Source organism: Crocuta crocuta, unplaced genomic scaffold (assembly GCF_008692635.1).
Source record: "Crocuta crocuta isolate KB4526 unplaced genomic scaffold, BGI_CrCroc_1.0 scaffold339, whole genome shotgun sequence".
NCBI classification, from domain to species: domain Eukaryota; kingdom Metazoa; phylum Chordata; class Mammalia; order Carnivora; family Hyaenidae; genus Crocuta; species Crocuta crocuta.
In genome coordinates this window covers 2,618,164-2,645,967 of record NW_027530357.1, presented here as the reverse complement: position 1 = coordinate 2,645,967, position 27,804 = coordinate 2,618,164, and the positions used below count along the sequence as shown (strand labels likewise).

The window sequence follows — 27,804 nt, the reverse complement described above, 5'->3', positions numbered from 1 at the left end:
AACTATTTTTGAAACCATGCATAATAAAGTTACTTGCATTTCTCTGTGGCCGACCAGCTCAGAATATCTGGATTTTTGGTGAAATATGTGTACCAATGGGTATTGGGTCTGAGATACTGCTGAAAGACTATATCTTGGAGAAATAGTTTCCTAATAATAACTAACATGTATGGAGCACTTAGATTCACCTGGTTGGACATGCAATTTTATAGTGTTCACAAAGTCCCTTTGAGGGTCCCTATTACCCACTTTTTTCAGATGAAGGAACTGGAGCCCAGCGAGGTGAAAGGACTTCCCTGAGGTCATTCAACTCAAATGTGACAACTTCCCATCTCTGTCTGGATTTGGAGCCTCAGTTCTGGCCCATATTTCTTCCCATGAATTGCTTACATAGTGACGCAATTTCTATCTTCATCCTGGTTCCCAAAGTAGACCCCTCTCTCTTCTCCTCATCCCAGTTACCCACCTGGGTTGTCTACACGAGGAGAGGGTTCCTTGTTTGCACAACTGGGAAAAAGTGGGCACTGCCCACTGCCTATCTATACTACTTGCAGTCTCCAGGGGCCCCCTGCAGTGCCTGAAGGGTTGGGCCCAAAGCTTAGTACCTTGCGTCCTGCCCACCTGTTGGGGAAGAGAAATTAATGGGGCTCAGTGTTCAGGGTGTGAGTACCAGAAGGGATTGGGTCAGCAAATTGTTAGTCAAGAGGAAGTAGAAACTCTGTGGCTACCTGGGTAAGGCTGAGTTGCCTTGCGTTACACTTAATGTATTCAAACTCAGTGGCTCGAAGAGATGAGCTGGTCATCTTCAGCCCGAAGGCGGGCCAGTTTGCACCTTAAAGGGCCTTGGCTCCCCTTCCCAGTGCCTCCTGCTATTCTGGACTCAGAGTGTGTCTGTGCGTCTGTCTGATGGTCTCTGCGTGTGTCCTTCAAGAAGTGCCTTTCCCCTGTGTCTCAGGCCGCCGGCTCCCTCTCCTCCCCACCACCTCCCCTCACCCCCTTGCTCCCTCCCTCCCTCTTGCGCGGAGGCTCTTGGCCAAGGTCCCTCAGCCCGGGCGGGCGCAAGCGGAGGACGCCGGAGAAGTGAGGTCACGTCTCCCTTGAGCCCCACGCCGCTGGCTTTTCAGAGCCGCGCCGTGAGCCGGCGGCCAGAGTCCCAGCCCACGCCGACCGTGCGCTCCGCCGCCCTCCCTGTGTCGCCGGCCTCGCCCATGTCTCAGTACGACCCCAGCTCGGACTTCAAGAGGGCTTTGGACAGCGGTACCGAGGCCAACACCGAGGATGACAAGACCGAGGAGGACGTGCCCATGCCCAAGAACTACCTGTGGCTCGCCATCGTCTCGTGTTTTTGCCCCGCGTACCCCATCAACATCGTGGCTTTCGTCTTCTCCATCATGGTGAGTGACTTAGGACCCGGAGCAACCAGGGAGGAGAGGCCTGGGCGGCGTCGCGCCGGTACTAGGGACCCACCGCGCTCTCCACCGCTCCCTTACGCGCACCCCGGGTTTTCCGCCCTCCGCGCCTCCTCTATCTCACGCTCTCAGAACTCCGCCACCAACCACTGTGCCTCCTCTGCGCTCCCTGGGGCGCTCAGAGCCCTGACCCAGCCTCTCCCAGGCCGGCTTTCCACGTTCTTCCAGCGCCCACGGTGCACTCTCTCCAACACGGGGGCTTCTTTCCCTGTCTCCTTTGACAACGCTGGGGACTGATGCGGCGCTTCTCACCCTGCTTTTCTGGAACCTCAAAGTGCGCCCGCCGCGGCCCCACTCTGAGCACACGGGTCCTACCGCCCGCTCCCTGCCGCGCTCGGGGCTCCCCCTCTCCAGCGCGTGGCAGTCTTTATGGGGATACAGTCTTGATGGGGATCCCCGAGCGATTTCCGACGCCCTCTCCTTGACCCAGGTCCCATGCTTTCTTAAGCACCCCCTATCCAGCACAACAGTTCCTTCCTGTTTCTTCCTACGCCACCTCCTCTCCTTGGCACTCTCCGGCACCCCCCTGGCCTCCTCTCTCCAGCGGCCTGCACTGTCTCCAGGCCTTTCTTGAATGCCCCCTGTGCCCTTCTGACCTGCGACAGGCGCCATCGCCTCTCTTTTACTCTTTCTGCCCCATAATTTGCGGCGCGCGGACCCTATCTACGCCTCTTCGCGTCCCCCAAGGGCTCCCTGGCGCCCCTCCGCCGCGCTGTCCCGGGGCGCCCCTGGGAACGCGCTGGGGACTGCCCGCGCCCGGTGCGCGTCCGCCTCCCGATCCGCCCGCACCTCTCGAATACACGCTGCTGGTGTTCTGCCCTCCCAGAGCTCGGCTCCGCGGCCCCCTTCAGCCCCGGGAGGAACCCACCAGGAGGGCGGCCAGCGTCCTGGAGGACGTCGCCTTATTGACTGGAGCAGCTGGCCCAGGGGTGGCGGCGGCGGGGTGAGGTTCCCACCTGCACTGTCCCGGGGCAACCGTGGCAGCGAACTCCCTCCCCCGCGGGTCGCCCTCGCCTGCAGCTAGGCGCCCAACTCCGCAGCCACAGACCGAGAGAGTGGGACTCATCCCAGGAAAGATCGAGGGCCATCGCCCCCTTCCCCCATGCAAGTCCGGCCACACTTGTCAACGGGTGGCGCCGTATTCGCTTGGTGGGGACACATGAGGATTTCATTTGCACGCGCAACCTGCTCTTTCCCAAACCCGGTTTGTCCGCTGTCTGCACCAACATCCTAGTGCGCCTCCGCTGAAGTTCCGATGCCTGGGTTCAAATACTAGTTCCGCCCACAACCTAAGCTGTAAGATCTCCGAAAATCATTGCATCTCTCTTAACTTCCGTCTTCTTTGTTTGTAAAATGGGAATAATCATAGCCATATAGCCATAATTTCTTGACGTTGCTGTATTAATGAGATGATTATAAAACGCTTGGAACAAGCGTCCAGCATGACGTTAATATTAGATCTTTACTCGGATGTCACCTTTTAAAATCAAAATCCCTACAAGCTCTACTCCCCTTTCCTGGCTGTTTTCTGCCCAAACCTCTTCTCTTCCATCTGATATGTTATTTTACTTATTACTGTGCTTACTGTTTGTGCCCCCCTTGTTAGAGTATAAGCCCTATGAGGGTAGGAGTATTTGTCAGTGTCCTTTGTTGCTGTATCTTCAGCACCCAGAAGAGAATCTTGCAGGTGCCAGAATGAAATGAATGCATGTGTGAATGAATGAATGAATGAATGGTGTTAATGGATCCTGCTGCCTTCTGCCCCATACTGGAGCCAGGAAAACTGTGATATCAGGTTCCTTAGCACCAGCCAGCCAGTTTCCTCTCTTCCTTCCTCACCAGAGATATCCGGTCTTGGGTTTTCTGCAAGTGAAGTTGGAGAGGATGCTGCAGCCAAATCCTCCAGGCAGCAGCAGACACTCTGGCTGGAACTGGTGCCCACACTCCATCCTGATTTATTAATGAATCCGCAGACAGTTCACCCCTTTCCCAGTGCCAATTATAAAACTGCCTGCAAAGGCTTTTTCCTTCATTGATCCGAGATGAGCTAACACTCCAGCTGGTGGTGACAGGTTGGACACTAATGATGCCACTCGGTGTGTCCCGGGGGATAAGATTGGTACATGCTTTGAATGGAAACCTCTTTTCCTGACCCCCCTTGCCCAATCCTCTCTCTCAAGATGTTTCTGATAGTTTTATAGCAAGACACCATCTAATGCCAGAAACCAGACACTGGAGTTGGGAAAGTTGACTATGGGCAAACTTCATACCTTCTTAAAGCCTTGGTTTCTTCATCTAGAAAAATGGGAATCTGAGGTGCACTTGGATGGCCCAATCAAAAGCATCTAACTTTCGCTCAGGTCTCACGGTTCATGAGTTGGAGCCCCGCGTCAGGCTCTGTACTGACAGCTCAGAGCCTGGAGCCTGCTTCAGATTCTGTGTCTCCCTCTCTCTCTGCCCCTCCCCTGCTCTTACTCTGTGTGTGTGTGCCTCTCTCTCTCTCAAAAATAAACATTTAAAAATTTTTATAAAAAAAGAAAGAAAATGGGAGTTTGAAAAGCGTTTTAACTGGAGCAAAACTGTTATAACGACGGAACAAGAGAAAGCATGTTGAACTCCCAGTATTGTGCTAGGTATGTGCAATAATTTTCAGACAGATGGATAGATCTGGAGCCTGGAAACAACATATGTCACACATGAAACCAAATAGAACATCAAATAAGTGAAACCCAAATTCTAAAAAGAGCTTCCCGCACCCTCCCCACCGCACTCCCTCTAAGGTGCTTTCCCATTGAAACCGTGTGGATTTGGGCTCAACACATTTCATGATAAAGACTCCAAAGCCCAAAGAATAAAGAGGAAGAGGAAGGGTGTGCAGGACGGAAGTGGACACCAACTCTGCCAGTGGTATGTTTTCCCTAGGGTGTCTTGTGGGGTTCCATCTGACTATTTTCAAGTCTGACTGATCCATAGTTTGTGGTAAAGTCAGGTGCACTGTTGCTGGGAGTGATGCCATTCCCCATGGAAGCATTAAAAAATGCTGGGCAGGGGCACCTGGGTGGCTCAGTAGGTTAAGCGTCTGACATCGGCCCAGGTCATGATCTCATGGTTTGTAGGTTCGAGCCCCACATCAGGCTCTGCGCTGACAGCAAGCTCAGAGCTTGGAGCCTGTTTCAGATTCTGTATCTCCCTCTCTCTCTGACCCTCCCCTCCTCACGCTGTCTCTCTCGCTCTCTCTCAGAAATAAGTAAAACATTAAAAAAAATTTTTTTTTAATGCTGGGGAACATCTGTGGTATCACAGTGATTGGGGCACTACTGGCTATAGTGGAAAGAGCTAAGAGTAGCAACGTTCTGCAACACTCGAGTCTGTTGCCCAGTGAAGAACTGACCGACCCCAAATATCAACAACACTCTAATCAAGAAACACGGTAAAGGTAATGCAAAGTCATATGAACATGAATGTAAGGAAAATATTGATAAGCCTCAAAATAACTAGTTCCCAGAACTGTAGGAAGAACTAGTGATCTCAAAACATTCGAGATTCTTTATGTATTAAACCGAGCCTGAGAAGCCTTCTCTAAATTACCCAGGCAGAGTAGATGTTGGGGGATAATAAAACTATTTTGAAAAATATACATTTGAGAAGAAGGTGCTTCAAGCTATGTGTGGGCATCTGTGATTTTCCCACCACCCCATGTGGAGGTAGGGAAGTCCTGAGAGTTGCAAGGCAGTCAGTGCCCTACAGGTGAGAATCGTACAACATGGCTTGTTGTATTGGAACTCTGATGAGTCAAAGCATTGCCAGGGGCAGAGACACAGACATCTTGGCTTCTCTGTGTTGAAAGTGCACTTAACTTGTACTCAATTTCAAGGACACATACCTCAAGAACTTCTCCCCAACCTGGGCCACTTCTAGCCCAAATGGCATGTTCATAGCAATTTGAAAATGGCATCCCTTCTCCATACAGAGGGAGCCCTGCACCAGGGCATATGGCTTGGAAAGTGGAGCACAGGCTGGCTTTCAAGCCTCATTCCCCATGCTGCCATTCATCCCTGGTTATCTTTGTTTATTCCATCCAGAAGGAACTCCATAACTTCCATATGGCTTCTGACTCTGGAGAAAGAATGTCTGTTTATGTGACAAATATTTATTTGCATCTAATAAGCATCTATTATGTGCCATGCTCGATTCCCGATGTCAATATACTCTTTTACCTCTATCAAGTGGTAAATAAGATCAGCAACATTTCTGTGCTCTTAGATGTAGAAGAAGAAAGGTTCCAGGCTAATTGCAGGAGTGTTGGCAATTTTAGGTTGAGTTCACCGTCTGTTGTCTGTGTTGCTGGAATTTGCTACCTGGCTGAAGAGATTGGAGTTGAATCCATGCTGAGCCTCCATTCTTGATGAGGACATTCTATAGTCATTTGCACAGCTGAACCAATCTGGTCACTCTAAGTGTGAACATGAAAGAGCCAACAACATTTGACTGGGGGACTTATAACCCACTTTCAACAGAGCTTTTCCCTCGCACTTATAGAACTTGTCTAGATACCAACCACTGAGGTTCAAATCTTTTTCTGCCATTTGGTACATTTGAGATCTCATACCACTGACTCAATCCTTCTGAGGCTTAGTTTTCCAACGCTGTAAAATGGCAGTTGTAATAGTACCCACTCAAGCACTGCTGTGAAGACTGGATAATAAAAGTTAAATGTTTTTATCCCACTGCCTAGAACACAGCTAGGATTCAGTAAGTATCAATGATGATAATGATGATGATCATGATGATCATGATGATGATAGTGATGATGATGACAGATGATGATGGTGATGATGGAGATGATGGTGTGTATATTTTAGGGATACAAGTCATTGTCTTTTCCAGTGGCAGTTTTTCTCTTTTTATTGACACTAGAAAATTCAGTAAGAACAAAAGCAATGACAAGAAGATATGTCACTGGAATAAATAATTGTTGCAGCCTAAAAGTCAATATTAATGCTAATCTGGAATGCATACAAATAAACAAGGAAGACTATTGGTTAAGCATGGAATATTAAACATGCTCGCTTTTCTCCATTCCCTTCCAAAACCACTTAAAATGATAGTAAGTGGATTTAAAAGGGCACAAACACCCAAGGACAAATTAGGAGAACAGACGAAGAAATGAAGAGGTGACAAAATCTTGGAACATGGAAAATGGCTAGCTGGGCATTGACTGACATTACAGAGTAGATAACACTGAAATCTGAATCCTGCAGAAGAAGAAGCCAACAAGAATAAAGTCAGTGTACCCTAAAAAACTCTAGAAAGACTCATAAATTGGAGGCACCCATTGAAGATATCACTTCTGAAGGTAGGAATAAAAAGTAGGGCTAAAGAGAGGAGGAATCTTTGCAAGTCTGTTTAAGAAGTCATTACTACCAGAGATCATGTATCAGCCCATGTAGTAGGCACCTCCTTCCTCAACAACCCTGACAAAAGATGGGAGATTTGCTCTCTGGTGAGGTTAAACACAATGGCTCTAGACACCAGGCACAGCTGAAGGTAAAGTTAAGACACCACTGAACAAGGCTCTAGCCCCTGTCCCCACTTAGTACCCCTACCCTGGCATCCAGGTAGGAGATCAGAAAACTCCTCTTCAAGAATGTGGCCATACCAATGGGAAAAAAAAAAACCTACAGACACAAGCAATTAGAAGTTCTCTAGAGAAATGATGAAACCACCACCCAGTCATCCCAGACCACCCACCCGTTGACAAGCCCCATCCACAAACACAAAACTTCCAAGAAGTTTTTCAGTGTCTCACTTTCAAATATGAACAGGCAGTCACAGATTATTGGACATGGGAGCAATTCTTCTGAATTAAGAGACCTGTGGTTTACAGAAGAAATGAAGTGTTAGGAAATAAATAATGCAAGAGGCACAAGAAAACTTCAAGGACAGATGATGGACATCCTCAGAGAAATAAGAAACTGTGTGGTAACCACTAAACAAGAATAGGTTGGGAAAAAAATAAATCAGAGAAGCAAAACAGAGATCTTGGGACTTAAAAATATGAGGGTGGATTAAAAAAACAGTAGAAGAATTAGAAGTCAAAGTTGAGATAAACTCAAGGAAGTAATATATAAATCAAAAAGATGGAAAATGTGGAAGCAACTTAAATGTCCACCAACAGATGAATGGACAAATAAAATGTGGGATACATATACAAAGGAATATTTATTCGGCCTTTCGAAGAAAGGAAATTCTGATGCATGCTACAATATACCCCTTGAAGACACTATGCTACGTGAAATAAGCAAGCCATAAAAGGACAAATATTGCATGATTCCACTTATATGAGGTACATAGAGTAGTCACATTCATAGAGACAGAAAGTAGATGGTGGTTGTCAGTGGCTAGAAACAAAGAGGAATGTGGAGTCACTGTTTAATGGATACAGAGTCTCAATTTGGGAAGACAGGGAAAGTTCTGGGGATGGATGGTGATGTCTGCCTAACAATGCGAATGTACTTAATGTCACTGAACTGTACACTTAAAAATAGTTAATAGAGTAAATTTTATATTATGTATGTTTTACCACAATAAAAAATGAGGAACGATATTTTCTCCCCCAAAGATGAAAAGAGTCAAGAAAATATAAGAAAATTTAAGAATCATTCCCAGAAATCCAACATCTAATCAGAAAGTTCCAAAAGCAAACAAAGAAAACTGAAGAGAGGAAATTATGAAATAAATGATTACAGGAAAAATTTCCAGAACTGAATGCTTGAGCTTCCAGACTTGAAGAGTCCCCTGCCACCCAATAAAATGAATGAAATTGTATGTGTACCAAAGCACATCATGGTGAAATTTCAGATACTTAATTTCTCTCCAATCCTACAAACCTATAAGAAGGAAAAGCATGCCATGTTTTCAGCAATGTTTAAACAGTGAAACAATGACTTCCAAATCCCCAAGGAAAATTATTTCCGACCTTGATTTAGACCCATCCAAATAATCAGTCAAAGGAAAGAATAAAGATATTTTCAGACATTCAAGAACCCCGAGGGGCACCTTGGTGGCTCAGTTGGTTGGGTGGCTGACTTCAGCTCAGGTCATGATCTCACGGTTTGTGAGTTCGAGACCCACGTTGGGCTCTGTGCTAACAGCTAGCTCAGAGCCTGGAGCCTGTTTCAGATTCTATGTCTCTCTCTCTCTCTGATCCTCCTCTGCTCACGCTGTGTGTCTCTCTCAGAAATAAATAAAAAACATTAAAATTTTTTTAAAATAAATAAATAAATAAAAGAACCCCCAAAAACCCAAACAACAAAAACTACCTCCCATACGCCATGTCTCAGAAAGCTATGGGAGGATGTGCTCCCCCAAAACAAAGCAGTAAATCTATAAAGAGAAAGACAGAAAGAGAAAGATCCAGCAAAAAAAGATCCAACACAGGAAAGAGGCAAAGAGAAGTCCTCCTCATAACAAGGCAGTGGGTCTTGTCCACCCGCAGAAGATGCAGAGGATAATGGATGGGTGGTCTGAAAGCCACTGTCAAAATCCATTATCTGGTTGTGGCCTGGCAGAGTAAGCTATAGCGCTGCCCCACGCCTGACCACACCTGCTGTTGAAGACAAGGTTTGTGGTCAAAGAGAAAGTAAATACCCACAGGATGAAAGGCAAACCAAACTGACTATTCTTTCCATCTGACCCAGTCTCCACCAGGGACTGCTCATCCATCAAAGCTATGTTTCAAGTGGACTTCAATTAAATTTAGAGAGGAGATTGTGTGTGTGTGTGTGTGTGTGTGTGTGTGAGAGAGAGAGAGAGAGAGAGAGAGAGAGAGAGAGAGAGAGAGAGGATGAGAGAGAGAGACCGAGGCAGAACTTGGAAGTAACAGGTCTCAGTCCTGGCAGTTGACCCAGGAGATTTAACACTGTTTTCAAATTGGAGCTCTAAATATTGTAGCTTGTTAGGTCCCTGAGTGCGGCTTCTCCCAACCCTCTCTAGCCCTTACCACACCATTGTCAGCTGAGAAATGGGGTATTAATATTAGGGACCTTTGTGATTTATTTCTTATGAATTCCTGCACATGAAGTTCAGAGGAGTATTAAAAACAGTTCCAGATGGTAAGGACCTTACTTGACTCGCGGCATTATTAGAAATTTCGGTTATAGATACAGATTTTACAGACAAGCACATCGGCCAAGCAGCCCCTGCTTTGCTGGTTACTATGTGGCAGCGGGTGGCCACTGACATTTGTTACTTGGGAATCTAGAAGTTAAACTGCTGTTGGAGTCCTTTCAGTCCTAGGCTCCTGGAGGTACAGACTACATCTATTTCAAGCTGTTAATCTGTGTGTTCCTATAAAAGAGAACACACTTTTTTGGCTCTCTAAAAGAAAATACATTTTAAATAGCATTTTAATTTACTGATAAAATGATACAATGATTGCATCATAGCATAATATGGGAAATACAGATAAAACAAGATTGACCACTAACGGATGGTTTGTGAAGCTGGGTCATGGGAACATGATTTGTTTCATGTTTAAAAAATTCCCTAAGAGGTTTTTTTTTAAATGTTTATTCATTTTAACGAGAGAGAGAGACAGAGCATGAGCATGAGCATGAGCAGGGGAGGAGCACGGAGAGAGAGGGAGTCACAAAATCCAAAGCAGGTTCCAGGCTCTGAGCTGTCAGCACAGAGCCCGACATGGGGCTCGAACTCACGAACTAGGAGATCATGACCTGAGCTGAAGTCAGATGCTTAACCAACTGAGCCACCCAGGCACCCCCATAACAGTTTTGTTTTTTAAAGAAAAAAAGGGGAAAAAAAGAATTCCAACCAGAACTTATCTCCCTAAGTCCTCAAACACTGCCCAGATAACAACAGCAGCTATTAAATGAGTCAGCAAAACAGGCCATGGTTAAGGTGTAGTTTGTCATTAATTAATAAGCAATTTATTTCTGACTTAAACAATGTATGAATTTTAATGATGACTTTGGAGGAAAATTGCAAATAGTCATCAAGGGGAGACCAAGAAGGAGGACCCACCTCCCAGAACAGAGCTTCTCAAATTTCAACCACTTGAGGATCTTGTTAAAATGTAGCTATTACTTCTCTTTCGAAACTCAGCTGGAAAATCACCTCTTCAACGAGGCCTTCTTTGATTGCCCTTCTCCTTCACCCTAGGTTGTACCCACTATACTCGGAATAGATTTCTCTCAGCGCACCTTTATTTCTTCATGCCAATTTGTGTATGTGTGCCCCTTGAACTCACCTAGCACAATGCAGAGCACATGGTCAATAAGTAACATAGATTACCTGAATGAATGAATGAATGAATGAATGAATGAATGAATGGCTACAGAGGCCTAAGTTTGTTCCTACCTTTATCTGTGATGATTCTCCTCCCTTCTGAGCTATGTTCTGCATTTCTGCCAAAACTTTTTTGAAAAATATCCAGGAGATCTAGGCTAATGCGATTAGTCAATGAAATGTTGGCCAAGGCGTGGTTCCCAACAATAGCTTTTCTGGCTGGTCTGGAGCTCACTGGCATCCTCACACTGCAGACCAATGGGTCCACATTTAGAAACTGGTCCCTCTTACTAACTTGCTAGCCCACGTGATGGTGTTCTTTAGTTTGGAGCCACTCATCTGGAAATGTGATGCCTTCAAAGCATGAGTTTGAACATATCTGAAAACTTCCAGTTATGCTGGAGTTAGGCTCATATCTTGAACCTCCAAGTTCAAGAATTAAGCCAGGCTTTCTAGAGCCATATGCTTCTTGGACAACTGGTTCTGCCCAATGTTAACGAATTTTACCAAAAAAGGGGTGGGGAGGGGGTTAGGAAATCGGGAGGTCAAATGCTAAGTTAAGCAAACGTAAACTGTTTCCTTTCTTTGGGGTTTTTCAGAACGTCTGGCCAACACTGTGTCTTGCGGTCCTTCAGTGGGACAGTGTAACAGGGACATTTAGTAACCATGTTGCCCAGGATCCTCTGATCCTAAGGCTAATACACCACAAGACACACTTTGGGAAATACTGTTCTTAATGATACAGGTTCTCACTCTGAATGGACTGAGCCATTGTTGATAATGCAAGTGTTCCATCCCTAACATGTTGCCTTGTAGGCTCTCCTCTCCCCACCTTCTTCCAACAGAGGTGTTTTTAGTGGGTCTCCCTAGTCAAACTTTTGCTGGTGTTCTTCCTCCCTCATTCTCTTTTCTCCTATAGGTTAAATTCGGAAATTCGTCTTTCTGTTTCCTTTATGTGTCCTATTCCCCCAAACTGAAGGAAACCTTCTATATTTAAGTCCCTCTTCTGATAATTTCATTTGTTCTTTGTTCTGGATAATTTTGGTAGTGTGGTATCACCATCGTCATCATCATCATCATATTGTCCATATGTCTTTACTTCTCAAAGCATTTTCATATAGACATAACTTCACTTTTTCCTCGCAAAATCCCAGCAAGGTATGCAAGAAAGCTGTTTGCCCATTTATCCATGAGAAAGCAAGGCTCAGAAAGGTAACACTAAGTAATACATGGAATTGTTGAATCACTCCGATATATTGTACCTGAAACTAATATAACACTGTATATTAATTATACTGGAATTTTTTTTAAAAGGAAAGAAAGATGACACTAGGGAACAAAATCAAACAGGAAAGTCCTTGCCCCATGGAGTTTATAGTTTAGCCTCTTGAAGCATTATAATCAGGTGGCTATGCCTCGCTCTCTGATAGGAATACAGCTTTGATGTTCTGAAAGCTTTCCCTTTTAATAGACTTGCCCTATCAATAAAAGAAGCATCATATAATACTCTCAATCAAGTCTGGCAGAACTCCTCTCTAGCTTTTTGCTTTTATGATAGGCGGTCAAAAGGACAAGTCTCACTTGTCCTTGAAGATATTTATGGAGAGAAACAGCCCAGAAGCACAAGAAGGAGACAGACAAGCATGAATGAATGAAGGGTGAAGACAAGGAAATGTGCCTTGTGATCCACAAGCCCCATCTCTGAATTTCCAGCACTACCTTTAGGCACAGAAGCTTAGGAGCAAGCAAACTCTAGATGAGAAATCCAAAAGTCATCTGAAAACTCGGGCATTATTACTAAAGTGCCCACATCTACCAATCTGTTTTGACAGAGCTTGCTATCAAGAGCTTGGGATCTAAAGACAATGCTGATCTATATGAAAAGAGTTCTCACACCCAAACAAAAGTATCTGAGGCTATGTTCAGGCATTGACGTAAGCCTATATAGGTATGTGAGTCTGCATGTGTGTGTATAAGAGAGAGACAGAGACATAGACACAGAGCAGTAGAGAGAGAGATACATACACAAAGAGAGAGAGGCAGAGAAAGAGAGGTAACTTCACTTCCCACTGGCCGAATATATACTAGAGATGGAGGCATGGTGAAGAGGAGAATGGCCCTGAAAGAGAGAAGGTGTGTCTTGAAGAAAAGGGAACATGTTCTAAAATTGGGCTTCGGTATTGGTAACTCAATAGATTAAGCAATAACAAAAACTTCAAGTGCCATACTGTTTTTCATAGCGAAGCCCTCTTTTTTGTTCTAGCTCTCAACCACATAGAGGGCACCTGATGCTCCTGAGGGAAGTTCTTCATGCTTTTGAAGGACATGTGGCTCATAATGTCTTCCCTTGCGCCACACACTCTCCTAGGTATCTACCAACAAAAGTAAATGGGCACTGGGAAAAATACCTCCAATACTTCAATATCCCATGAGCCCCCAAAAAGCCCCTTCCACACTTGTGCTTTTTACAAAGTCCAAAGCCCATTTTCAACAAGAAGGAAAACGGAAGAGGCAGAGGGCATTGCAAATAGACATCTGTATGACCAAAGACAGAGAAAGCCTGGGTCATTAGCCTTCTCTTGCCATTATGGTGTCCCTGGCCCCTGACACTATGGTAGGAAGCTGGATGGGTGGCACTTAGCCCTGAGTTTCAAAGAGAAAAGCTGGGAAAAGGAATTCAGATGAGGGAAGAGAGCTTTAAGCCAACACAAAGAAGTGTCACTTGAGTACGCCTGGTCCCCTCAAAGAAGACACCACAGCACTTGGGAAACCTCTGGCCAATTTTTCAAGAGTAGGAAGCAAGGAGTCAGGATTCCCCCACATTCATTCACTCATTCAACAATGTTTGAACACTTACTATGTGCCAGACATTATGGTAACCCTGTAGATAAATGTCAGCTTTATACAGCTGACCTTTGGGGCATCTGTGAGCTAGCTGCTTCTCAGTAAGTAGAAGCAGCCTACATGTTGGGTCAATGAATTAGCCTCTCTTCTTCCCCCAAGAGTTCGGAACTTGTTAAGAAATAAGACACAGGAAACAAATAGATGATCTGTTTGCAGAGTATGTCTTCAGGTCTATAGCCAAAGTGATCCACTGTGCTCCCCAAACTGGGCTGACCCACCCAATATTCTATGGGCAGCACAGGACAAGCACAGCTTTCCCCTGCTTGTTGATTGAGACAGTCAAGATCGTGACTCTCTAAGAACTTGTCTTAGTGGGGGAAGACAGGCCATACACAGGTTAACACATAAACAAGATCATTTCAGAGAGTGGTAAATGCTGTGAAGAGAATAAACAGTGAAGTATGAGAGAGAAGGACTAGTGGGAGCAGGTGGTGAAGAGATTGTACTTTAGAAAGTGTGGTTGGCAAAGGCTGAAGGATGAAAACAAGCCAGTGATGGGAAGAACCAGGAAGTGCAAAGGCCCAGGGGTAGAAAAGGCATGGTGTGTTCCAGGGTCATATGCTATGATATCTACATCATCCACTTTAAATGGACCTAACGTCCCCAGGAAGGAATCCCAGAACAGGTCACCAGATAGAGAGCTAGGGCTTCTGTTATACGGTGGGGTGTCATACAAGAGCTCTTCACAGATCATTACTTTTGCCCAGGCCTCAACCTGCTCCCACATTTAGGACCAATTCTTGGTTTAGTTTTACTTTAATTCATTCCAAACTAGAACAATCACTCAGAACTAATTTGATCACTGAAGGAGCAAGATCTGTTTTTGTCTGGATCTCAGTTTCCCTAGGCAGTAATAGCCTCCGAGTGCAAATACAGCTGACAAACAATAGCCCAGGCTTCAACGACTCTTGGCCCTCCCTGCTGTCTACTCCACAAAATTCCTCTCTGTATTCCTAAGAGGTGTTTCTCACACTGACACACAAAACTGCAATGTGCTAACTGTTAACTCCTGCAAGGCCTGGCTGCTGCTTCCGGTGTTACCCTGGGGTAACAGTCATGTATCCCCAGGCTGCTGCTAAGCCCTGACATCATTTCTTGTCTGACACTACCAATTTCTCTGGCCTCCACCATTTGGTCCACTGGAGCCTTCAACATACAAAAGCTTTATCACTAGGCCTCGCTTCTTAAGAAAAAAAAAAAGTATGCAACTCAAACTCAAGTGATTTTTATTCTATCACAAGGTTGTGCAATCATCACCCCTATTTAAATCCAATAAATTTTCATCATCCCCCAAAGAAATCCCATAACCATTGGCAATCACCTGTCATACCTCTTTCCCCAAACCCCTGGCAACCAGTAATCTACTTTCCGTATCTATGGATTTACCTATTCTCGATATTTCGTATAATGGAATCATACAAGGGCGCCTGGGTGGCTCAGTCGGTTAAGCGTCCAACTCTTGATTTTGGCTCAGGTCATGAGCTCACGGTCCGTGAGTTCAAACCCATGTCAGGCTCTGGGCTGACAATGCAGAGCCTGCTTGGGATTCTCTCAGCCCTCCTCTTTGCCCACCCCCCCCCGCCCCTCCTGTGCACACGCACCTGTGTGCTCTCTCTCTCTTTCAAAATAAATACCTTTTTTAAAATAATAAAAATAAATGGAATCATACATTATATGATCTTTCATGTCTGTCTTCTTTCACTTGGCATAATGTTTTCAAGGTTCACCCATGTTTTAGCACGTGTCAGTATTTCTTTTTAAAGCTAAGTAATATTCCATTGTATGATACGACCGTATTATGTTTCTCCACTCACTTCTAGGTTAATTCCAGTTTTTGGCTCTCATAAATAACACTCTATGAACGTTCATGGACAAGTTTTTTTGTTTGCATGGCTTCACTCCTCTTAGGTGAGAAGTATATACTTAGGAGTGGAAGTGCGGAATCCCATGGTAACTCTAAGTCAACTCTGAGAAACTGCCAGACTGTTTCCAAAGCAGTTGTGCCATTTTACATTTTCATGCAGGAGGGTTCCAGGGTCTCCACATCCTCAATAAAACTTGTCATTGTCTGTCTTTTCATTCAAGTCACCATCCTGGGAATCTTGTGGTTTAGATTGGCAGTGCCCTGTTGTTTTAATAGTTGTTTGTTTACTATTGTTGAGTTGTAAGAGTTCTTTATATATTCTGGATACAAGTCCCTTATCCAATATGTAATCTACAGTACTGTCTCCTCTGTAGTGGGTTGTCTGGCCCTTGTTTCTTTCACTTGCTTTGTGACCCTTGTTAGGGAGTCTGTGTGTTGCAAAGTTTTCAATGAAACAACTTTTTTTTTTTTTCTTGTAGCGTCTCTCTCCTTTAGCCCCCTGACAAGAACTGGTGACAGATTCAAAGGCAGACACTTGTGGTTCAGGCTCTACACTCAACTCCTAGGTTTGAATCCTAGCCCCACCCCTTCATCTAACTTCTCTGAGCCTCAGCTTCCCCACCTATGCAATGGGAATGTTAATACAGATCTCTACAAGAACTGGCAACAGATTTAAAGGGAGGCACTTGTGGTTCAGGCTCTATAGTCAACTTCTAGGTTCAAATCCTAGCCCCACCCCTTCATCTAACTCCTCTGAGCCTTGGTTTTCCCACCTATACAATGGGAATGTTAATACAGACCTCTCCACATTGTTTTCAAGATGAAATGAGGTAATGCTGGGCCCTTCACACTCATTATCTCAATTAAGCCTCACAACCAGCCCGTGCTGTAGACATTATTATCCCCATTTTACAAATGAGGAGAACAGACTCAGAGCCATCCCTATAAGCCTTATTTCCCTTCTAGTTCAGCTACTACCATATTAAAGATCCAAATATGTATTATAAATATTGTTTGTAATAAAACGAGGCACAGCACAATTCAATACACATATATAAGTACTAGGGTTGTGAGGTCCATTTAAGTGAAAACCTGTCAATGACTCTGGCTTATGAAGTGAAAGCAGCTGAAATTCCCTCATAAGCACTCGACCTCAAGCCAAAAATTCCTTATTCCGGTCATTCAGACAGCAAATCCATGTCTGCTATTCTAAGGCTGAAGGACACCCTTCAGAACTCTGACACAGAAGCTAGATGACTCAGTTTACCCTCTGATCTGCCAGTACCAAAATGACTGGCTGCCTTGGTCAGAAACTTAAGTTGACCAACTGCCTCATTTCAGTGTTTGGTTGCATTGTTTGTGTTATTTGTTTGCTTTTCTGTCAACCTAACCTCACTGAAGAGAGTTAAGGAAACACTAAGTTTCAAGTCCTCCATCAGGCACTGGAAAAAAATAATGTGTAAAAAGAGACATGGTGCCTGCCCTCACGGAGCGCACAATCAGATGATGGAGCCAAACACTCCGTGAGTCAATTAGCAACAGAGTGAAATAACTGAGTCGCTTAAAGAGGATGCCATGAAGGAAACAGACAAGGGCTGAGTCAGCGTGTAGGTCAGGGGACCTAGTGAAGCGGAGTGACCTGACCTGAGAAGGCCGCCCTGAGGAAGTAGACATGAAAGCTGAGACCGGAAGAATGGGCGGTCACTGGCTGCAGGAGACGTCAAGCGAGGAGGGCTCCCAGCAGAGGAAATGACCAGGACCAAGATCAGGGGGCCGGAAAAAAGAAAGGTGGGGAGCACGGAGGAAGGTTCCAGATGGGGCTGGTGAGGCAGGCAGAGGTCAGACCCTGAAGGGCTTAGAAGACCATGATTAAGAATGTGCCCTGTCCCAGGGCAATGGGGAGCCAAAGACTGGTTTCCAGCCAACGCCACTCAGGACTCCCATCCCATCCCCCCATACAAGTGACTTATGCTCTCTTCTCTTACGGCATTATCAGACATTAAGAGTTTTTCAGAAAAGCTACTTCCCACTGTGGTGTCACTGGCTGCCAGGGCTTCACTGCTTACCTGTCTCAGATAAAAGAAATGTGCCTTCTATGCCTTACCAAGGGGGAAGACGACTCTTGCTTTTTACTGAGGTCTTTTATTCTTTTTTTTTTTTCTAGGAGAGAGAGAGACAGCGTGAGCAGGGAGGGTCAGAGAGAGAGGGAGTCACAGACTCTGAAATGGGCTCCAGGCTCTGAGCTGGCAGTCAGCACAGAGCCCGACGCGGGGCTCAAACCCACGAACCACGAGATCATGACCTAAGCGAAAGTCGGACGCGTAACCGGCTAAGCCACCCAGGCACCCCTGAGGTCTTTTATTCTTAACAGTAGACATAATCCTACGAGAGAGCAACTGGGCAAGGGGAATATAAAGCGTACTAGATAAATGTAGAGCGTATTAAATAGATTTAATAGCTCATTTGTTTTCATCTTCGTCAATCAACATATGGCATAATAATAATAATATCAATGTAATAGCTAATGCTTACTGGCTGACAGGCTATTTCTCAAGCCCTGCTCGAAGCACTTCACGTGTATTAACTCATTTAATCCATAATGACCAGGAAAACAAAATATAAACCAACAAACAACTGACAATGTCTTCCATCGTTATTATTTTGTGTTTAGGGGCTAATTTTGTTGAAGGGTGAATGTGGAATTTCTGATCACGTTTGGTCATAGAAGAGAACAAAGAAAATGAACAAATCTTTGACAGGGAGATCAGGAGCACAGATTAGAGACATATTTGCCCTCTTTTTCTTATATCAGGGGCCAAGTTTTTATTAAATTAGCATCAAGTCAGCTACCTGAAGCTGGGTTATCAACAGTGTATTGAACAGAGCTCATAGGTTCTTGTGGACATGATGGCATAGTTATTGTTAAGAGTTTTGTCGGTTAACTTACGGTCATCTGCGTAGGTTTGTAGCCTCCTTGGAAAGTTGTCTTTGAACACGGAAACATTATTTGCTTCCTTGTCTCTGAGTCCCAGTTTTCTCACCTGTAAAATGGGGGGGAGGGGTACAATTTTTAACCCCCATGAGGGTCATTGTGAAGATTCGATTATGTGATGGCATAAATGGTCAGTCCAAAGCCTGGTGCAAAATACGTGCCTCATGAATTTTTAACTATTATTTTATCACAATTCATTATTGGTATAACTAACATAGCCCCTGGTTTACCTTCAACTTCTTATTTCTCTGTCTCCCCCTCCCTCCTTCACACTTACATTTCAGTCACACTGGGTTTTCTTGAGTACCTTCAACAAGAAAATTATTTCCTACCCCTGAACCTTTGCACGTGCTGTTTTCCCTGCCAGCCTTCTTCCCCCACCCTCTTTTTGCAGGCCGGGCCCCTTCTCAAATCTTCATATGTCAGCTACCTGCTCCCGCCTCAGCAAGAACTCCTCCCTACACCCCATTTTTCTTGCCTCAGTAAGATTCTGTAATCATCTTGTTTATTAGCCTGTTTACTTGTTTTCATTCCTCACGAGAATGTGAGCTCCATGACGGCAGGGAACACCATCTGGCATACAGTTGGTGCTCAACAAATAGCTCTTGAATGGATGGATGGATGGATGGATGGATTGATGGATGGATGGATGTCCATCTACAAGAGTGGTTCTCAACTCTTCCTAGAATAACCTGGGAAGCTTACAAAAAAGTAAGCTGGAGTCCCAGCACCAGAGACCTTAATTCAATTGGTCTGGGAGGGGGCTTGGGCATAAGAAGTTGTAAAGTCCCTTCAGGTAATTCTAAGGTCAGCTGGGGGCTGGGAACCACCAACACAGGAGAATTTAAAAAGCGTGACTTTGAAGAGTTGCATCTCAGGCCTCCACCCAGCAGCCACCCCAGAGGGGATGCCGTCTCATCCGGTATCATGGGGAATGTGGCAAGAGTTCTGCTCTAAGAGCAGAGGGAAAGGACAAAGCACTTTCCATATTTGTCTGGCTCAGGATAGTCGAGCAGGTTCCCCATGTGATGTGAGGTGTCACAAATGTCTCGAACACTGGATCTCTTGGTGTTCAACTCCAGTTAGCAAAATTCACGGAGTTATACGGAGTCTCTCCTTCTTGCAAATGTGGAGGCCAGGAGCTGCCTGAACCTTCTGACAGGCAGCCAGGAGTCCTGGCTGGCTGCGTGGCCTCATGCCACAGTCTTGCTGGTCCCTCCCTGCTGCCGTTTTTTTTTTGAAGTTGGGCCTAGAAACAGTCCCCCTCAATTCTAGTTCCTGACCAACTTTCCTTCTGTGGGTATTTGAGTATTAGGTGTCTATCCAGGGAAGAGATGCGTAAATAAGCTTGAAATAACTTGATGCAGTGACCATGACATCATTAGTATTTACTAAAGGAGAAAGGAACTTGCCCACATTTCTATCAAAGTGTGACCTTTGCTGGCTCGAGGCAGCTGACCGAGACTTGGATGGTCTCCTTAGGTTTGGCAATGACTATTCCGTTTGGCCAGCATAAGCCCAATCTTGGAGAGAAGAGAAAAAGCCCTGCTAGGGACTCTTGAGTGCCCGATAAAATGTGTGATGGAGCCTCATTTGCTCTACATCCTGAGAAGGTTTCATTTGCCTCACAGAGGAAAATAAAAACTGGAAGGAAACTAAACATCCTTCTTTTCAACATAATTTCCATGGTGAACAGAGATGACACCTTACCACCCAACACCTTAAAATAAGGGTGGTTGGTTTAGGGAATTATGAGGTCTACAGCTCAGAAAGGAACTCTGGGCAACAACCCAGCACCATGTATACAAGTTAGGAGACAAAAGACACAGACACAGGGGAAGGCTGTAACATGAGAGAATTTCTTTGAGTGTGGACACTCCAATCTACAGGAGGCAAAATTTCATAGAACTAGACACATAGTGAAAACAAAACAAAACAAACAAAAAACACCTGATTAATAGTATCATGCCAATGTCAGTTTCCTGGTTTTAACAAATTACTATGGTTATGTAGGATATCATCATTAGGAGAAGCTTGGTGAAGCCTTTATGAGAACTCCTGGTACTATCTATAGTTTGCAACTTCTTGTGAGTCTCAATCTATATCAAAGTAGAAGTTGTAATTTGGGGGAAAAAATGGACTGGGAGAAACTAGGAGAAAATTTTGCAATATATGTAACAGGTTAAGGCATATTATCTGCCATGCTATTCAGTACAGTTGCCATTAGCCACATGTGACTGTAGAGTATTTGAAATACAGAGTACCAAAGCTTTTAATGATATTATTTTGGACCTGTCGGGTTAAGTCAAATTTATATTATTAATTTCACCTATTTATTTTTACTTTTTTAATGTGGCTACTAGAAAATTTTAAATTACATATGTGGCTCCCATTATGTTTCTATTGCACAGTGGTGATCTATAATTATATAAAAAGTTCTCACAGAGCAATAAGAAAAAGACAAACCAATAGAGCACTGGACAATGGATAGAAGTATAAAATTCATCAAGAAGCAATACAGGTGGTCAATAAACATTCATCTATATAACAAGTATTTATTGATCTCCTTTGTTTCAGGCACTATATCGGTCACCAGAGAGAGGGTTTTTTAAACCTTTTTTTGTTAAGTTTATTTATTTTGAGAGAGAGTGAGAGAATCCAAGCAGGCTCTGCACCATCAGCACAGGGCCTGATGCAGGGACTGAACTCACAAACCATGAGATCATGACCTGAGCCCAAGTCAAGGAGTTGGGCACCTAACTGACAGAGCCACCCAGGTGCCCCACCACAGACAGTTTTAAATATACTGTTCTTAGAAAGATTCTCTAAGAAGGCGACATTTGAGCAGAGGTCTGAAGGACATAAAGATAGCTCTATCTCACCATCAAACCAAAGAAATGTTATCTTGAGATTCTTTTTCACCTATCAGAGTGGTTAAAAAAAAAAAGATTGATAATAAACTGTCGGCAAGGATGTGGGGAACAGGGCACTTAAATCCTGTTAGTGGCAGTGTAAATTTGTCTAGCCTTTTTGCAGGGCAATTTAACTCTCTCCAAATGTAACCACATCTACTTTTTGATTCAGCAGTTCCATTCCTAGGAATCCATCCTAAGGAAAGGCTCAAACATGTATAAACTCTATGAATAAGGATGTCTATTGAGGCACACTATGTAATTGCAACAGCCTTTAGGTAACTGAAATGTCTACGCCACCAAGTAAGTGACAAAACCATTAAAAAGAATGAGACAACTATGCTGACATTTTTTTCCTGTAAATTTGAAGCTACTTGAAAACAAAAAGTTACCTAAAAACAACAAGTGCCATGACAAATTAAGATATTCCCCCCAAGTATGCAAGGGTGATCCAACAGTAGGAAGTCCATCAATATAACTCACCATTTTTAAATCCTGCCTGGAGAAAGAAAACAAGAGCTTGGAAAGGTGTACACCCTGTATTAGTGGAAAAATTCAAGTTGCAGAATAGGATAGTATAACACTATTCATATTTTTGGAATAAAGAGAAAACAAACAGACAAACTCTAAGTGTGTGTGTGTGTGTGTGTGTGTGTACACACTTTTATGTACATTATTAAAGCTGATTTCACCAATTTATTTTTATTTTTTAATGTGGTGACTTAGAAAATTTAAAATCACATATGTAGCTCCCATTATATCCCTATTGCTCAATGTGGATATACAATATATTAAAAGTTCCCACAAATCAATAAGAAAAAGACAAACTAGTAGAAAACTGGACTAACGATAGAAGTATAAAATTCATCAAGAAGAACTGCATTTGGGGCACCCGGGTAGCTCAGTCAGTTAAGTGTCTGACTTCAGCTCAGGTCATGATCTCCCTTCAGTCCATGAGGTCAAGCCCCACATCAGGCTCTGTGTTGTAGCTTGGAGCCTGGAGCCTGCTTCAGATTCTACGTCTCCTTCTCTCTCTGCCCCTCCCCCACTCATGCTCTATCTCTGTATCTTTCAAAAATGAATAAATGTTAAAAAAAAAAAAAAAGAAGAAGAAGAACTACATTTGACCAACAAACATTCACACACACACACACACAGATCCACACTTTACCAAACTAGCTATATGACTCTGGACAAATCCCTTTAACGTCTCTGTGCCTCAACTTTCCCAACAGTAATATGGAAACAATAAAGCATCTACCTCATAGACCTGTTATGAGGACAAATGAGATAATCCTAGAAAAATATTTAACACAGTGCCTGGTACATATAAATGTTCAATCAGTGTTACCTGTTATCATTATGATTTTGTCAAAGAAAGACCCAGAGGCCAAAACATTTTGAAAAGAAAAAAGTCACTTGGAAATGCAAGGGAGTGCACCTTCACAAGGAAGGACCAGCTAGCCCAATAAAAAGCACAACACAGGTATTTAAAGAAAACAAGTGCAAAATTGCCAAGGTGACAAAGTTGTACAGTAATCTGTTCATGATTTTAAAATAAACAAATAAACAAAGCAAAATAGTACCTTTCTCAAGAAATTACAATATCCACAAAGGAAGTGACCTCCATTTGGACACCAACATCACAAAAGATGGAGATGAAGTTGTCTTTGCCAAGATTTATGGGAAATACTCAAGGTTTTAATATTGGAGGGATGTAGGCTCAACAGACTGACCCTGTATTCTTGGTTTATCTCAGGGTACAAATTGCTATTTCTTTATCTTGACTGATAGACACAATGTACTTAGTCATAATGGAAGCAAGAAAAAGTGTCAGCTTTCCCTTCATATTATTCATGGGTGGGGAGAGAGGGCAGAATCTAGAAGCAAATGCACCAGACTACAATGGTTATCCCTGGGAAACAGGATGAGGAGAAGACCTTACTATTTACTGGGTGTTTCTGGAGCATTTGAATGCTTTCCATGTTCACAAATTACATTTGTAATCTGTAAAAGAACTAATAAGATCATATAAATGTTAAATATCTAAGCCATCCTCTGTTTCTTTCTAGTTCTTCCACAACAGATGGGATAGTTTGCTTTCCAAGCTTTTCAGAAAAAGATTATAAACCGTGCATTTTCTCTACAACCCACCTCCACGACTTCAGTCTGTAGCGTCTACCAGGAGACCCTTAGCATGCAATTCCAAATTGGGAGAGGCAAAGAATGATAGCCAGTGAATGGGGGAGGGAGGAATTAATTCCTTCTTGCTCCATTGTTAGATCTCCACCTTGAACCCTGAGACTCCCAACCAGTGAGGTCCTTCAGAGTGAAATCTGGGAGTTCTAAAGCTCCCACACTCATCTCTCCATATCCTAACATTTATCCAGCAGATATGCCCATAGACAGCCCCTTCTTCAAGGACCAGAGGAGGAAACGGATTCATAAGAGAACTCATGGTGGGGACTGGTGGGGGCAGGGGGAGGTGAATCCGCAGCTGATACTGAAAGAGGCTTTCATCCATCTTTCAAGCCAACCATGGCCTCATTCCTAGACAACTCAGCATCTCCCTTAGGAGCCCCAGCAAGGTGGTGGTTTGCAGAGAGGAGGGCAACATACAAGATGCAGAGTGGCAGCAGGTGATAAAGGTTGAGCAAGACTCACTCGTGGCTTGCACCCAAATCCCCCTCAGCCGGGTCACCAGCCTGCCTCTGCTGACCTGCAGTAAACAACTCAAGCGGCTCAGGAAGCCTCTATCTCACCTGTGTCGTGGGCAATGCACAGATAGAGACATACCCCTCAGTGTGCCACAGGCTTGCTGTTCTTCCCACTGGAGAACATGAAACTGATTTTTTTATCCAAACAGCCAGGAGTTTAGGCATCACCCTATATTTTTCCTCTGATTACATCAACACAAGTACATTGCCATAACTAAGTGCATCTTAAACAGGGTTTTCCAAAGCAACACAATAGGATAATGATCACTTTCAGAGAATGTTGAATGTGCGTAATTTTACACTGGATTGAGAAAAACATAAAAATTTTTTAAAAAATGAACTGGACTGTGAGCTCAGAATTTAGAGGTCTAAGATTCTACACATTGACTTTGATCATAAAGACTATAAAACAAAGTTCCTGGGGTGCCTGGGTGGCTCAGTCAGTTAAGTGTCCATCTCTTGATTTCAGCTCAGGTCATGATCACACGACTCGTGGGTTCAAGCCCCGCATCAGGCTCTATGCTGACAGCTCAGAGCCTGGAGCCTGCTTCGGATTCTGTGTCTCCCTCTCTCTCTCTGCCCCTTCCCTGCTCTCTCTCTCTCTCTCTCTCTCGCTCTCTCAAAAATAAATAAACATTGAATAGTGTTAATAATAAAACAAACAAAAATCACTAGCCAGGTGTTTCCAATAAATACTCAGGGCTGAGCACTCCAGAATTCAGGACTCCGAATTCCAATGCTCATGCTACTGGAAGGTCTGGATATCATTGCAGGTTCCTGCCTTCCCCTTTACACCAGAGTCCTGTGAGTAAAGCCCCCTTCACTGCTGAGGCCCACAGCTTGTTGCTAAGGTGGTCAGAATCCAAGAATTAATGGAAGGTTCTGGAAGCGGGAAGCTCAGGGTTCTGGGTGTTTCTCTGGCTTTTAATTGTCTACACGGGCTTAATCCGCCTTGAAAGTACAGGAAGAGGAGCAATCTATTACTGAAGTGCTGTGACTTCAGCATCAAGAACAGAAGTTCCTACTGAAATCTACCATTCAGCACACTGATCAACCTCTGTCTGTTAACTCATGAATACCAATGTCCAGTCTTCACTGAGCTGCAGCAGAACTTTTGAGGGGATCCTCAGCAGTGGGAGTTATGATGAGGAGGTTTATTAGAGGACTGTTTGGCTGCCCTGGCCATCAGCTCAGCAGCAAACTTTCTTTGAGCACCTCCACTTTGCCCTCCAACAAACTCACATTCTGTAGGGAAACAGATCTGTTTCTCTTACCTGCTCAGCCAGTACCTATTTCTTGAGCTCCTACCATGTACCAGACGCTGCTCAAAGTACTAGCAACAAAGGAGGTATTTAAGATACTCAACAAGTATTCAAATATTCAACAAAATATTCCATCAGAAAGAATGTTCTGTGGGGCCAACTGGTAACCCTGAAGTTGCTAGATTGTGGATTCAGAGGTGTGGGCGCTGGGATGGCTGGGGGTCCTGGTGGGGAGGGGTAGTTGCTATTTACCAGCCAGACAGAAGTCGTTTGGTATTTTAGCAGCCGGGAAAGCCGTATGAGTAGGTACCAGCTGAATGACAGCTTGGCTTGGGGATAGAGGTGAACGGTTCAGTCGAGGTTCACTGACCTCATGGATTGAACTTCTAGTGCAGAAAAGGCAAACTTCTTCTGTAATGGACCAAACAGTAAGTATGGCCTCTGATCCAACTACCCATCTCTGTTGTAGATTAAAGGAGCCACAGACAATAGTAAACAAATGAGTGTGGCTGTGTTCCCAACAAACTTCATTTATAAAAAACAGCCAACTGGGGGCATGTGTGACTCAGTCGGTTAAGCACCTGACTTTGGCTCAGGTCAAGATCTCAAAGTACATGAGTTCAAGCCCCACATCAGACTCTGTGCTGACAGTTCAGAGCCTAGAACCTTCTTCAGATTCTGTCTCTCCCTCTCTCTCTGCCCCCCCCACCCCTGCTCGCTCTCTCTCTCTCAAAATTAAACATTTAAAAAACAACGGTAGGCTGGACTTGGCCCATGGGCCAGAGTTTGCAAACTTCATTCTGCTGGACGAGACATGCATACCTGTTCATTATACAAATATTTATCAAGCATCTTCTGCATGACAAAATATGGCACTGGGCACTGGTACACTCCGCTGAACAACAGATAGTGGTCCCTGCCCACAGAGCACTTATACTATAATGGGAGAGGCCCAATCAATCATTTTAATGTGCTATAGTAAATACCAAGATGAAAGTAATCAGCAAGGGGAAATCAGTCAGCCCAGGGAGGGCTTCCTGGAGGAGGAGGAGGTGATCAGATCAGCCTGAGAAGCGCATGCCTTTCCTTGTGGGTTGTCTGTCACCACCAGCTTTTCCCTTGTGTCCTCCAGTCTCTGAATAGCTACAACGATGGAGACATCGAAGGATCCAGGCGTCTCGGGAGGAATGCCAAGTGGGTGGCCGTCGCCTCCATCATCATTGGTCTTCTAATCATCGGTATTTCTTGTGCGGTTCACTTCACAAGGAAGTAAGTAGGCTTTCTGAATCTTTCCAGATGTGAAATGCTTTCTCCTGAATGCCTGTTGGAACCTGTTAGGACAGGTTAGGTTATGTTCCAGTAGCGAACAATGCCAAATAAAAAGAGTTTTCATTTTCATTTCACTGGTGTTATACAAGCCACGTAGTTTTGTGGAGAGTCCCTCCTCTGCCCAATCACTCAGCATCCAGGCTAGCCAAAGCTCCACCATCTTCCAGCTGCTCTGTCAAGAACAGGGGTCGACAAACTTTTCCTATAAAGGGCCAGACGGTAAATACTGTAAGCCTCTATCACCATCTCAGTCATGACTACTTAACTCCGCCATTGGGGCAGAAAAGCAGCGGTATACAATATGCAAATGAATGAGCATGGCTGTGTTCAATAAAACTTTATTTACAAAAATTGGCATCTGGCCCATGGGCCACAGTTTCCCCACCTCTGAGAGAGGAGAGAGGACGACCAGTGAATCCCACATGCATTTTCACTGCCTCAGTCCCTTCCTCTGCCTAACCTGCTGAATGATTTCATGACTTTGACTCAACTAGCCAACTGTTCTTACTGTAAGAGCAGAAGGGCTACACATACTTTTTACCGACGTTCTCTCAGCTCACAAAGAGATGGATGCTGCTCCTGATCTCTCTGGATTTGGACAAATTTATCCTGATTTCTCTAACCAGCAGAGATGGGCTCCATCTGCTAGAATCGATGACACTTTCCATCAGAGCTCTGACAGGGGCCAAGGTCGTGTGATGGACAACGAAGATCTGGAAATGACAAGCCCAGATCCATCTCTGCCTCACTGTGTAACTCCCGGCAAGGCAGATAAGGACTCTGAGAAACCATTTATCTCTTCCCCCCAGAGCAGCGGGTTAGCCCCATGCCATGTCCTTCAGGCTGAGGTCAGCCTCTTTGACTTGGTTTCAGGAAAGGCTCACCTGGTGGGCGAGGGAGGACACAGACACCCGTCAGCCTGCCAGATTGGCCAACCCAACCATGGCAGCTAAGAGGATAGTGTATGTCACATTAGGTCAACTTCCTATCAGATGAGCCGGACCCAGGAACAATCAAGGCAGTTGGATGGAGGGGAAGATGTGAAAACA

The 27,804-nt window shown here is 44.4% G+C and overlaps 1 protein-coding gene across 1 annotated transcript; it reads left to right on the top strand.

Annotated features, from left to right (window-relative positions):
* The first annotated feature begins 1,208 nt into the window (after positions 1–1,208).
* TMEM233 (transmembrane protein 233) lies at positions 1,209–26,734 on the top strand. Its single transcript, XM_077765930.1, has 2 exons — positions 1,209–1,394; positions 26,559–26,734. Exons 1-2 carry the CDS (start codon positions 1,209–1,211, stop codon positions 26,697–26,699), a joined length of 327 nt encoding a protein of 108 aa, XP_077622056.1. The 3' UTR covers positions 26,700–26,734.
* Positions 26,735–27,804: the final 1,070 nt, after the last annotated feature.

Bases quoted from the DNA above. Each gene is read 5' to 3' on its own strand.
- TMEM233 (XM_077765930.1), top strand. From the start codon at position 1,209: ATGTCTCAGTACGACCCCAGCTCGGACTTCAAGAGGGCTTTGGACAGC. The intron at 1,395-26,558 runs GTGAGTGACTTA...TGTGTCCTCCAG, and splicing joins CTTTCGTCTTCTCCATCATG to TCTCTGAATAGCTACAACGA.